At 47.3% G+C, this 14032-nt stretch overlaps 3 protein-coding genes across 3 annotated transcripts; 1 reads left to right on the top strand and 2 right to left on the bottom strand.

The window, feature by feature from the left end:
- Positions 1–1211: 1211 nt before the first annotated feature.
- PtA15_12A499 (uncharacterized protein) lies at positions 1212–2336 on the bottom strand (the record flags this gene model as incomplete). Its single annotated transcript, XM_053162113.1, has 5 exons — positions 1212–1289; positions 1393–1492; positions 1587–1882; positions 1954–2103; positions 2184–2336. 5 exons carry the CDS (start codon positions 2334–2336, stop codon positions 1212–1214), a joined length of 777 nt encoding a protein of 258 aa, XP_053026064.1.
- A 2059-nt stretch (positions 2337–4395) lies between these two features.
- On the top strand, positions 4396–5027 carry PtA15_12A498 (uncharacterized protein; the record flags this gene model as incomplete). Its single annotated transcript, XM_053162112.1, has 3 exons — positions 4396–4414; positions 4517–4829; positions 4922–5027. The coding sequence occupies 3 exons, from the start codon at positions 4396–4398 to the stop codon at positions 5025–5027; spliced, it is 438 nt and encodes a 145-aa protein (XP_053026063.1).
- Positions 5028–5526: 499 nt separating this feature from the next.
- Positions 5527–6714, bottom strand: PtA15_12A497 (uncharacterized protein; the record flags this gene model as incomplete). The annotated part of the gene is made up of 8 exons (XM_053162111.1): positions 5527–5566; positions 5653–5753; positions 5824–5933; positions 6050–6073; positions 6208–6256; positions 6353–6436; positions 6558–6606; positions 6698–6714. The coding sequence occupies 8 exons, from the start codon at positions 6712–6714 to the stop codon at positions 5527–5529; spliced, it is 474 nt and encodes a 157-aa protein (XP_053026062.1).
- Between the last annotated feature and the right edge of the window lie 7318 nt (positions 6715–14032).

Here is a 14032-nt window from a genome sequence, read left to right as displayed (position 1 = left end):
GCAAAGTTGAAATCATAAAATTTTGAACACATAAAATTGTCAAATCATGAAACTTCTGAGTGATGATTTTTTATGTAGATTGATTGCTCTACTTTGTGTTTGGTGTTAAGATGCCCATAGTTCTTAGTATGCTTCTATCAAACACACTTTGTATTTAGTCTATGATGGTACTGGAGGACTTCCTGTTGCCCAAATGGCTAGATTTAGCAGGGGGCGCTAAACCTTGTTTGCTGGTGAAAACTCAATCTCAATCACCTTCCACCCAGTAAAGTTTAGCCTTTCCATCCAGATCAAGTGTTTTAGTCTATGATGGTACAGGTGGACTTCCTGTTGCCCAAATGGCTAGATTTAGCAGGGGGCGCTAAACCTTGTTTGCTGGTGAAAACTCAATCTCAATCACCTTTCACCCAGTAAAGTTTAGCCTTTCCATCCAGATCAAGTGTTTTAGCCAACAGGAAGTCCTCCACTGATCCAGCCAGACTTCCTTACTAAATATAAACCACACTTCATCTTTGTGTCCAGTCCCTGTCACAAGACTTGGTGGCTGTGACTTTTCAGTCACTTGGGTGGTGCATATTTTTTTCAGTGTGAAGGATTATTTTCTGGTGTTATGCTTGTATGCAATTATGGTATTCAAAATTGCATAAGATTTTTTTACATAAAATCATAAACTGCAATTTTGGCTGGGAGATGTCACTTTAAGTTGTATGCACGCTGACATCTCCCAGCCAAAATTGGGTTTATGATTTTATGTAAATAGTGACATATGCAATTTTGAATACCAGGAATTCACCTAAAAATACCTAATAGGGGGTATCTAATCAAAAACTATCCAGTCTTGAGCCCAAATGAATCTTAACAGTTGTACCCTTCCCTAGCTTTCATATTTTGTGTAGAGGACACAAAATAGTAGCCATTTTTGATAATCAAACCCATGATACAGGCCCTTATGTAGACACATTTGTTCTTAATACTATGGTGAATCTGAAACATGGGTTTTGACTAATGATTGGTCACATTAGATTCTTACTCAGTCAGTTCGAAACCAGGAATGGGCCTTTCAAATCATTCTCCGATAATCCTTACTTGACTCTTGCTTGAAGATTTATTTTAAACTATTGTTAACAACATCATTAGAGGTGCGTTAGATATAACAAGCCAACACTTTCCCTGATAAGGTAGCATGAGCCAGTGAGGTGATCAGTAAGAATTCAATCATCTAAGAAATCACTATCTTCCGCCATCACCTTCTTCAGAAATTGAACAAACGCATGTGCTGGAAATCCAACCTATAAAATGTATGGATGAGATGTAAAATTACAAATCAGTAAAATCAATAGCTGGGCATCAAAACCTAAAGGAGGATAGCGCTCATGAGCTTGATCAACTCACGACATTGTTCCAATCACCATCTATTCTTCGAATCAGCTGTGAACCAACACCCTCAACAGATATCCCGCCGGCTCGATCAATTCCTTCCCCCTGAGATACACTAATAATTCGTCCACATGAAATAAATACATATAGATCAGAAAAGCCAAAGTGTTTTTCAGCAAGATTATAAGAGTCAAAAGTACTATATGTACTAGGCTACCAGGCTTTCCCTGCCGACGTCCCCAAACCATAATCGACTCGTTTCCCCTAGAGTCTTGACTGTATAGCCTGGACTTGCCAGAGTTGGATATACTATAGCGACCCCCGTGACGGCCGTGACCCGAGTCTCTGGAGGGGCGTTCATGAGCTCCTCGAGCATAGAAAGTTGATCGGCCGGTGAATCTGGTTTTTCCAGGATCTTGGGAAGCTCGCCTGGGCCGGGAAAAAACGTTTGAATGACGGTGTCCGCCCCGATAACCAGGTCTGGGGGTTGGTCTGGTGATGTTACCTGACATGTTTGGGATCAGATAGGCAACATTGAGTTTTCGACGTCCTGGAGACCGTAGCTTGAACACTGACCACGAGCCGGGTGTAGACATCGATAGCCTTCTCCGAAGCGGTAGCAGCCGCATAGCGAAGGCTTTTTGCTTCGGGCGATTCGGGATCCTCAAAGGATGAATGGTCGAGGTTTTCTTCAAATCTTGAAGGGATGACCTCCGGATTGATTCCCTGTTTTGGGACGATCCAAAAAAGTCAACATGAAATACATACATACATATCAAGCGCCAGTCAAAGGATTCAACACCGACGATGTCACGCAGAATCTTGAGGCGCCTGGGCGAGGAAGATGCAAGGACGATACGTTTGCCGGCGAGTTTCGTGTAGAGAGGAAGCTTGAGTGCCCTGTCGGCAAGGATGGATGGTTCACCGGAGAAGGGGCTGATGTTCGGATGGCAAGTCATGGCAAGAGTGGCGTCCGAGCTGAGCTCGGGCCGAATCCGGCGAGTCTCCGAACTCAATCAAGTCCCGGGGAGCACCACCAAGCCGCGGCGCACCAGCACAGTCGATCACATTTTCCCCTTCCATCGTGATTTCCATTCAAACGAGTTCCCCTTTGATTACTTACAAGCAAATGGAAGCTAGTGTGCCACCAGTGCTCTCACACCTGCACTGAGCATTCTTAGCACCTCTGCCACATGTCTGGAGCTGAGTGCTCCTCGATAGCTTCTCTGCCTTTGTTGTGTTTCGATGAAGGTGTCTAAACAGCTCAGGTTGTCATTATCATCTCAGTCACCGAGCTTATCTCAGGGTAACATATTTCTGCTGCTCGAAAGCGCAAGACGGAAACATCTAAACCCGCGGAAAGGAATAGACAGTCGGCAACAATTGAGCTTCATGATGCACAAATGGATAATCAACAGCCGATCGTAACGCTTTCAATATCGGCTGGGTTACATACTCGTGATTTTCCTTGAAGTCTGCCCAAACCGAGGCCATAGATTTAATCGATGTCAGATTCGGATCATATTTGCTAGAGAGATTGAGTCGACGACATACTACACGGCAGTTGCATGAATTAAGGTTTTGGTTGGCAATTGAAATTTGTAAAACTTTAGGACCCATTTTAACCTGTTAATGAACATATTTTTAAAAAGTTGATAAATTGCACTGATTGATCAGTCACACCTTTTTCTTGACATCTTGCCATAATTTCAAAATTATCTTCATAGAGGCCTTAAATTGACCTCCAAAGTTTTATAAAATTCAATTGTGAACCCCCCTACTATCAACAACATCTGGTCATTTTATTTATTTTATTTAGAGAAGTAATAAATCTTGACTTTTTTTAACCCAATCAACAGAAAGGCCTTTCATGACCAACCCAAAAAACACACTAATAGACAGTTTCATGGCCTAGCATGTAAGATCACACCACCCAATTTTCTCATGGTTCCTGGTACATTAGAAAACATTGTTGGTTATAAGTTCTGTCAGTGTTGTGTGTGGGTTAAAACTTCCAGTCAAAGGGCCAGGGCCTGGTAGGGCCTGGTGATTGACGTAAAAAAGACAAAGCTTGCAGTATGTATGTTGGCTCGCTGGGCCGGGCTTGCGTGGACTGCGGCCCGCCCACTGGGAGCATCCGCATACATTTATGTGGTTCCCCCAGTGAGCCTCAGACAACACTCAGTCAGAACAAGATCGGAGCACTCGACGACGCCAATGATGGATGGTCCAGCGATACGACGAGCATCATCTAATCCTGAACACCACCATCGCCACAGCTCGATTTCCTCAGGAGCGTTCTCACCAAGGATCAGCTCGCCGCTTGCCAGTAGTTCCTCCCACGCCGGCGCGTCATCGCCTCTCTCGAGTAGCTCCTGTGTAGACATGTTTCAATTGGTCCCATCCAGCCCGACCCGCCCCTCGCTGCTTCCGTATACCGACCTTGCCGAATCCGAGCCAGATATCCGGTCGTGTGATGAAGAGATGATGAAGATGGACGACGAGTCGGACGCTTTCCCGATGGGCTCGTCGCCTCGAGTCGGACAGTTCGACGCGGCCGCCTCCAGCAGCCCAGGGCCCAGCTGGCTTCCTGCCCTAGACACCGACCGACACGACCGACTCTTCTCCGCCTCCCAGCGAAGCCATCCCCGTTCGCGCGCTTGGAAGCAGCCCAAGTCCTCCCGACAAAGCCCACGCTCTTCGGCCAGCGGGACCCCGCTTAGCTCGCCCACCCCACTCTCCCGGGCATATGCCTCCAAGGCTGGCGAGGCCGACCGGTCTCCCTCTCAACTCCGCCTCCAGGCTGCCAGCAGGCTCCGGGCCATCGAACGCAGGAATCGATCGAACGCTCATCGACCCCTGCTCGATGCCTTCTCGGCCGGCTCTCGCCGTGGGATCGATGAGATCATCTCCGGCAAGGAGGAGATGATGACCGCAGAGCTCGGGAGGCGTCATATCAAGAAGCTCAATCGAGAGTGGGAGGAGCTCCTGAGCAGCCAAGCCTATGCGACCGACGAAATGATTGAAGAGGCCGAAGGTTTGTGTGCCCTCCCCGGTTTTGTCTGTCGGAGCTAAAAGACTGAGAAAGCTCATATAGCCCTCGAGTCCAAACTGACGATACTTGTCGATGAGTACACAGAGAGCGATATGATGGAGGAGGAGCCGCCTGACTTCTCGCAGATGTATGCTGATGAGGAGCTGCCGTCGGACGCGATGGATAGCGAAGGTGCAGACACGTCTATGGTCAGCACCTGCTCTACCATTCGTCCAGCCGAGAACCCCGACGGTCTACTCGCGATCATCCTCGCCCCGCCAGCAGTCTGTCCTGCCTGCCCCGTCGCCAACATCCAAGCCTCCGAGCCTGCCCCACACGGTGTCAAATGTGGTCATTGCAGTTGGGCCATCGACGGCGCCACTCTGGCCTCCATCGATCAACACTTCGTTGAACATAGGTTCGTCATCGCTTTCTCTAACTTGTGCGTCCTCGCCAGTTGAACTAGCCCACCCATCTGATAGTCCCTATATGCCTTATTTTACTTCGTAGTCGCAATGAAGGAGCTTCCCATCAACCCGTCATGGGCTATAATCCGCACGTGGGCACCAACTTCTCATGCTCCCGTCCCGAGTGCGATGAGATGGTCTTCGTCTAAAAATACTATTCCTACATCTAATTACCTTTTTTTACACAAAATGACTACCTCTTTCCTTCCGATTGATTTTTTTTTCTTCGTTTACACGTTGTATTATTCCTATCTTCCCCAACGTTTTTGCTTCCCGTTTCAATTAGTGTCAGCCCTACAGCTCTCGGCTCATTTTCATAGTAGTAGAAAAATTCTGCACACAAAAAAAACCCACTGATGATGTAGGCCAGAGACTGGTACCCAGAAAACACCAGTTGGGTAGGATGATGAACAGAGCATGAGCACAAAACATGTAAGTTTGGCACTACTTTCAGTCTTGCTTAAGTGCATCAAGTTGGTCTGGCAATGCTCACAGCTTCACAAAAATGGAGAAGTTAAAGGAGATCCAAGATGATACGTGAAGATGATACGTGAAGATGCATATGCCTCACTTTTCCTACAATTAAAGAAGAAAAACATATAGAAAAGAACTTTTTTTTTTTTTTGGAGGGGGGGGGGGGGTAATTCTTCAAGCAGCCATAGCTTTTGCTTGCTCTCTGATTTTTGCACTGGATGATGGAGGAGTTTAAGGGTTTCAGTTGGGACTCAAGAGAACAAGGGTGAGAGAGGTGAGGTAAGGAGAAGTGAAGCGTACTCATAAGCGGCGCGGTTACTCTTGTAAAGCGAGAACGCATCCAGTTGAGCCGGGTCGGCGTTATTGGGCTCGTTCATCAAATCTTGAATGCCCAGGACAATCTGGAACCGAAAAGGGATTACCACGCTCAGTTTGTGGGCTGATTTGGACTGATTGAGAGGCACGACTTACTTGCTTCAAGGTGATTGCTGGCTTCCATGACTTGTCTTCAGCCAAAATCGATAGACAAACCGTGCCTGAAGGGAACACATTCGGATGAAAGATCGGCGGGGTAAATTTACCTTCAATTGCGGACAATTATCAACAGGCGTCAGTTTGCCAATTTCGCGCCGGTTGTCTTTCGCTGTTTATCGAAGGGCATCATTCATAGAAAAGCAATTGGAGAATGGGTTCTGACATTTGGGCGGCTTCGAAGGGTAATCTGATATTGAGTAGTATGTTTGATTGTTGTGCGAGGGGTTTGGAAGTGTTTTGAGAAAAACATAGGTAAGCGTTCAAGTTTCTATCTGGTTGAATGAACTGGGATCTGATAGAAAAAAAAGAGATACTGCTGACCCTCAGGAAAATGAATTTGTAATTTGTATAGACCACCTGCCCAATGGGTCTGAAGAGTGGACGTATGATGGTTGAATTTTTTGTGTGAAGCTATGGCTCAATATCTTTCGCTGGATGAACTGGTCTCGCACCCGCAGATACTGACATTCTCTTTCCCCGGAATTCCGACGTCCCAAACCATCATGTCCAAACTACCATCGGCGTTCTTCGTAGGTCTAGCGTAGAAACCCTGTCAAAGAAGAGCAATCGGGCGTTTTCTTCAGCTGATCCGCCATTCTTCGGAATACCGGCTTTCTATCGGCCTCTCCGGAGAGATCACTGTTGGAGGAAAGAAACATAGCAGGACGCACGTAGGGATGGTCCCTCCTCCATTGTTTTCGCTCTTCTACTAATCTAGCCCTGCAAGAACAAAATAAAAACCGAAGGGAAGCAGCATCAAGATCGACGTTCGAATAGCTCATATCAGACGGGTACGAGAGGCTTGACGAACTTGCAAATGGCCGACATATCTGCTCCGGAAGGCAATTGTTACGCGCGAGATAGGCGAACAGGCAGGCCGAGGTGTCTGGTGGTGTTTGGGAATGGAACACTTCAACCCTTGTTACGATACCCCGTGCGGATTATCCGGCGAGTAATCCGGGATATCCGGTGAAGGTCCGCGGATCACGCTGGATATTCGCGCTGTGTCGGTCTCAAGCCTACGGACATGGGCGGATATCCTGATATATGCGGAGATTTCTGGATCCCACACCAGGATGGAGTCAAAAAATATTTCCTGCTTTTTGAAATATTATCAACAATTAGGGTGTTCAAAGTTGACTTGCATAAAATCATAACACCATAAAATCATAAAATTCTAAGCTGAAAAAATATGTTGCACCCAAGCACTCAAATTAGAGCAACATTTCTAGAATGGTACATATGAAATCATCACTTGAAAGTTTTATGATTTTATGATTTTATGCATTGAAAATTTTATGATTTCAACTCTGAACACCCTTAATGGGCCTTTACTTTACAGTTATTGGTAAAGTAAAGATATAGTAGATGTTTTTGGTTCAATACTATAACAGATAGCACTCCAATCAATAAAGAATTTTTCTTTGCTATAACACATATTTGATTTTTTGATTACAGTATCAGTTAAAGTAATTTGTTTTGTTTTGTTGATGGGAGCTTGCAAAAGGCTCCTTATAACCACCACAAGGCATTTGCACCTAGTTTTGCCCCTTTTTATTTCAATAAGCAGGGGTTTTACCCCTGGGTATTGAAATAACTAGGGCTGAAACATGTTTGATAGGGCCCTCTACTATATATATCAGCCCATTGGAAAAAATTTCTTTACTATAACCAGTAAAGTACTAGAGATGATAAAAACATCTATACTCTGGAAGGGCCTGGTTATAGTAAAGTAAAGTAAAGGCTCACCATTGTGGTGAGCAAAACGGTACAGACAGTCTACGGTTAAAGATCCAGATGAAGATTCAAGATTCAAGTGACCAGTTATCAAGATCAAGCCCTCAAGATTATCTGTCTCAAATCTCAAGCTCAAGATTCAAGATGTTATGATTGATATTGGTTATTGTTGTTGATTTTTCTCTCTGTTTTTTTTATGCAGCTTCAGTTCAGTTACAACTCCTCTTTCCATTGCACCCATTCTCTTATGTCACTCTCCTCATTTTTCTATGTATGTGGTTGATCTTTCTTTGTGTGTGTTTTGTTTTGTTTGTCTTGTGCAGAGCTTGTTTGTAGTTGGAGATGTGATGAACATGTCTGGGACATGTTCACTTCCTGGAGTCTGAGTTCAAACTTTGAACTCAGATAATAGGGAGGCATGGCAGTCTTCTGATCCACAAAATAAACCATCAAGATTCTCAAATCCTTATCCTCATCAACTCATCAGCTCCTTATCAACCATCAAGATCCTCATCAGCATCCCTCTCCAGATCCTCAATCCCTGCCAACAAGTCTCACTGACATCGTTGTTCAACCCCCTTTCTCTGTTTTTCTTAGATCTCATCCATCCTAGGACCTCACCGGAAGGCAGGCTCATAACCACTATCCCTTCCAAGCACTGCCTACAGCCTGGCACCGTAGGAGTTCCACACTGTTGATATTATGGCAAAATTTTGGGCAATTGTTGGGTAAGATATTTACCAAACTTGTTGAATCCTGACCAAACAATGCCTGCCGTTGTGACCAACGGCACAACAATGCAAGACCAGCATTGGCCAAAACTATGTTTCATATTTTTTTCAATGCATAAGAATTTGATACCATGTATTGTATCAAAAAACAGATACAATACGGTGGTATTGAATCTAAAAAAATAAATCTTTTTGGGCAATTGGGGCTCAATCCAATTTCCCATCCCAGCACTGATACAATGTATTGAGCCCAAAAACATTACTGAAATTGTCAGATACCAATACATGTATTGGATTGTTTCACTGGTGTTGTGACCAACCATCATCACTTGCCCTGAACCAGGTTGCATCTCTTGTGTGAGATGGGAAGGGCCTCACCAGTGTCTTCAAATCCACCCCTGTGTCCACAATCAACCCCCAAATGAAACATCTACCGGCTAAAGTCCAGCCTTTGGTCCCCCTTCTGAAGTATGGTGAGCTATTCCTCCACATCAGATTTTTGCTCAAATTCTGCTTGACTGCAAGGCTGAAACGCTGTGCTGCGCTACAAAAAAGCGTTCTTTTAGCGCAGCGCAGCGGGGAACCGCTGCGCGGTCAGCCCAAAAAGCGGTAGTGCAGTGCCACCACTGAAAATAGCGGGGCCCCGCTTTTTCCCCAACCCAAAAAGAGGTAGCGCAGGGCCACTCCTTTCAGTGCCGCGCAGCGGCCACCAAAAAAGCTGCGCTGCGCTTTTTTGGCTGGCAGTGGGGGAGCGCTACGCGGCCAGCTCAAAAAGCGGTGGCGCAGCAATGGTTCCGCTGAAAGTAGCAGGTCCCCGCTTCTTGCCAGATCCAAAAAGCGGTATTGCAGCGGGCGGGGCTTCTACTTTCAGCGCAGTACAGCGGCCACCAAAACCTCTGCGCTGCGCTTTTTGAAGCGCAGCGCTTTCACCTTTGTTGACTGACACCTCTTTGGCACAAGTCATGAAAATGACTTTCCCCCTCTCCTCACCATAACAAGAGCCACCAGAAACAATTGAGGGTTTCAAATCTGGCCAGGTGCAACTTGTAATTATGCACTTTTGCAAGTCAGTGTTTAATTTAATTCTTGAACACTGATTTGAAAAAGTGCATGAAATTCAAATTGTACTACACCCCTCAAACCTGCTTGAATTTTTGGTGTTCAAGAAAAGCCTTGAACACCAACTTGCAAAAGTGCTTGCACATGCACAGCCAAATTTGAATCCCCCTATACCCTCAGCCTGGCAGACCAGCTCACCTTTCACAAGACCTGCACCATACATCTTGGCTGCCCCTTGGCAAAATCCAAGACTACTGCAACCGGCTGGTCAACATTTGCAATGGCTGGCAGGTGATTTAGAAGCTCAGACATGTGCTCTGGCCCCTTGTCAAGGTCCCATTGGCTGCCTTTTACCACTTTGTCTCCACTAACTCAGCCACCTCCAAGATACATAGTTAAAATAGTAGCCTGCAACACAAACAGAGCTTGGCATTGAGCCAGTGTAGATATTAAATGGTGGTCCTGGTAAGAAATTACCAATTTAACCCTTCTGAAAGAATAGTGTTCCAGGCTTGAGTGATTATCAGTGATGTCTGCTGTGGTAGAAGAGAGGTGACCTCCAGTATGATATGAACGGAGAGGACCTTCTTCTATGCAAGCTAATCCCGAGTAGTCAAGGGAAACTCTGAACTCGGCATAGCATAAGCGCATAATAACCCCGGAAAACACCACAAGAAGTAGCCATAAGAAAACCATAATAAATCTCTCCGCAATCACAATCCGCAGAAAAAAGAGTAAGAATCTGTAATAATAGTCAAAAGTTCATAAAAGATAGAATGACAAGATATCCCCCCCCCTCTATATAGAAAAATATTCACTGCTCTTCTGTAGATAATGAACCAATAGAAGGCTCCACCGCATGTCATAACCCAATAGAAAAAATAGAAATCCTCCTCCCATCCCACGCACACCAACTGCATTGTCATCTGCGCCTCCACCTCTCGCCGTAGACAGCCACCAAACTCCTGATCATCCATCATCCACACCCCTGTCTAGCCTCCGGTGTTGAGATCCCACTTACCCCCTCTGCCCCAGTTACATCCGCTGATGCAGCCTGCTTCAGCTGCCATGGCTTCCCCCAATCACCACGCCGCTCTAGACAGTCCGCGCTGGACTGCCTGGACTCAGCAAGTGCGCTCCGCTCCGCCGCCTACAACCGCATGCTCCGCACCTAGCTTATGCGCTCTGCTGCTCCGCCTCCGCCGTTTGAAGATCCTGCGCCACCCCAGCTGACTGCGGAGCCCTTGTGCCCCGCAGCACCTGCGCGCCCAAACCTTGTTTGTCAGTTTGGCGCCCCGCGCTGTGGTGTGCCAAATGTGTTTCAAGTATCAAATCACATAAAGTCACAGTTTAATATTGAGAAGGAGACATATTTCTAGATGTATTATTGCATAATTGGATTCTACAGGTCATTTAACCCCTAGTCACTCACTGGAACCACTAGGCTAGCTGCACTCAGTCAAAAGTTACTAGTATTATACTGTGTTCATAAGCATAATTACATACTGTAGAGATATCTTGATAGTACATAGTATAGAATTAGGCTGAAGGACATATTTATAGTGTATGTAGTGGCGTGGTTTGGCTCTGCCCATGGCATGGTTTCACCTGTGGACAACTCCATGATTGTTGTTTGGCTCCACCCACGCACCACGGCATGGTTCCACCTGTGGACACCTCCAGGGTTGTTGTTGTTGTAGCCCCATTGGGCTACGCACTCTGAGCCTCGCCGCAGTCGCGGTATCTTCCACATCCCGGACTCTGTCCGGGCTGTGAGTGCGATTATTATCATCATTGTCACCTGAGTCACTTCAGGTTATGAGCCCTTGACGCTTATATCTCTTGATTATCACTATCCGCAGTGTTCTACTAACCATAGTTCATTAGTCGCCGGTCTAACCATCCGGATATCATTCTTAATCATAACGTTCACCTTGGAAATCTTCTTTCTTGATCTTCATCAGCGATTGCCAACCTTAATCGGCTTGCTTATTCGATTCGATAAAACCTTGTCAAACGATCGCCGCATCTTCAGAATCACCGATGTGGTGGCCGCCCCGGTACACGTTTCAGGATCAAGATTGGCGGCCGTAGCAAGACTCTCAAGCTCAAGACCTCACACACCCTCAACTTCAGGATTCCCTCTTCCTTTCCCCCTTCCCTTCTCTTCAATCCATCAATCTCATCTTCTCCACTTCTCTATTTTCTTTCCCTTCCCCTATTCATTCTCACTTTCCCGTTTTTCTTTTTTCTTGGTCCTAACACAGTATAACTGTGGGTTTATTTGATCTTGTTTCTTTTTCACCTGCTTGATTTATCTCCTTCAGCCTCATTTGGTTTCAGATATTTTGTCTTCTCATCTGGCTCTCATCATTGTCCGGCTCATTGTTCTTTCTTTGTTTGGTGGTGGTTGATTTATTTCTCTTCCTGGTTTCATTTGATTCTTCTGTGTCATGTTTGTATGTAGGGAGATGATGACATGTTTGTGACAGGCCTCCAGGATTCCAAGTCCAGCGCGGACTTGGAGGATAGGAGGCCATAGCATTCTGTACTGATCCAAGTCGGAGGCTATCAAATCTTATTGATCTGATTATTGATTCTTGCCGATCGAACCCTGATTCTGCGCACCAAGCCTCTGATCTTGATTCCCAATATCTTTCTGAGTTCACCAAACAACACCGCCGACGAGAATCATACTCTCGTCGTATCAAAACCACTCTCTCAAACCCAAACGCTATCCATTTCGATCCCTTTTTTTTTCCGACTCCTCTCCGGACCACTCTAGAGGGCAGCTCCCCAGCATCTATCCCCTCCCAGCGCTGCCGCCGGCCTAGCACCGGACGGAGCTCCATATTTGGTCCCCCGAGCCGGGATCGAACCAGCGACCTCAAGATTTACAGTCTCGGACTGTGGTTTTGCGGTGCTTGGCGGCTCTCTTTATTTTGTTTGTTGGCTTTCCATCCCGGATCATCCTCCCTTCGATTTCCGAGTCCTCTTTCCCCTCGTCAATCTTCCACAAGACTCTCGGTCGATCGCCCCAGAAGGTCCACCCCCCACGAACCTTGTTTCAGGAACGGTCCGGACCTCGTTTCAGCGGATCGGAACCTCTCCTTCATCGATTTCCTCTCGATCTCGACCTTCTTTTCTAGGTTTGATTTGTGTTACCAGCGGGGCACAGGGGTATTAAAGTAAGTCCCCTCCAGTTAGTAGCACCTCCGAACTCTACATCGTGTCGAAAAACATCCCGCCACTCCGTGAGCCGCTCTCGATTTCCACTTTCTCCCCCCCCTCGCAGGTTTCCTTGCTATGGCCGAATCCTCAACAGCTGGCAGCAAGATGAAGAAGATCAAGCCCCAGAACAGGACTTGGATCTTCGACGGAAAGGACGTGGAAGAGTTCATCGAATTCTATGAGCTGGCGGCTGATATCGATGAGGCTTCTGACCACGATCGCGCTCGTCAGGCCGGCTGTTTTGTCACGCCGGAGATTTTCAAAATCATTGTCACTCTCGATGGCTACAAGCCGCCGGACTGGGCGAAGCTGAAGGCCTCCATGCTTTCTTATTGGGGAAGGCTCGATAAGGCGCTCTACACGGAGCGAGATTTGGTAGCGCTTGTTTCGACGTGGCAAGGAAAGGGCGGCGTGGCGTCGGTCGCGGACTATCAGGAGTTCCAGAAGACATGGGGTCCCCTGCAGTCTTATCTAGTCTCGAAGAAGCACATCGACTCGGTTGAGGAAATCAGGAAGGACTTCTACCAAGCTTTTTCCCCCGGGCTCCAGGAGCGCATCCGCGATCAACTAATCAAGGACAAGTCGTTGGTAGTCACCCTCGACAACCGTCGACGTCTTCCCGAGTTTAAAATCCTTAAGGCGGCGGTTGACGAGGTGATGGAGGGGCAGGTGGCTCTTACTTTTGAAGATTCCCGGTCTACCGCCCCGGTAGCTTCCCCGTTTCAGGCCTCAAACGACATCATGAAGCGGATGGGGGAGGAGCGCAGGCCTGCTCAGACCGCCTCGACTCCCGTGCCGTCAACCTCGATCGATGAGCTGACGAAGATGTTCCAGTCATTGGAACAGTATCTGAAGAAGGAGCCGGCCTCAACCGCGACGGACCGACCAGCTATGATTTGCTTCTACTGTCATCGGGAGAGGCACGGCACCCTCCACTGTCGCGAACTTCAGGCTGACAAGGAGCAGGGCCTGGTCGAGCAGAGGGGGACCAACTTTTTCCTCCCTAACGGCGCCCTCATTCCGTTCGATCGCAGTCGACCGATCAGGCACGTGGTGGCCACGTTTTCTGCCTCCAATCCATCTCGACCGTCGACGCCCACTCGTCAATCAGTCAACGCGGCTTCCTCGGAGTACAAGGCGGGCTGTGGATCTCTAGAACCGATGTGGTACCCACCAGCGGTCTCATCTCAGTCGTTCGCTGGTACTTATGAAGCTGATCCGGCGGGCAGGAAACGCCATGAGGAGCCTAGACCCTTTAAGGCGCCATTAGCCCCGGCCTCGCAGGCGAGACGACCGATCCGAAAGCCATCTCGAGAGGAGGTGGAGCCCAGCAAGAGTGGCCCGGCGGATGAGCCTGAGCTGTTTGATCGGATCATGAATGGACCCGA

Source organism: Puccinia triticina, chromosome 12A (genome assembly GCF_026914185.1).
Source record: "Puccinia triticina chromosome 12A, complete sequence".
NCBI classification, from domain to species: domain Eukaryota; kingdom Fungi; phylum Basidiomycota; class Pucciniomycetes; order Pucciniales; family Pucciniaceae; genus Puccinia; species Puccinia triticina.
The sequence above is the reverse complement of the archived record's forward strand: the minus strand, read 5'-3'. Positions and strand labels throughout refer to the sequence as shown.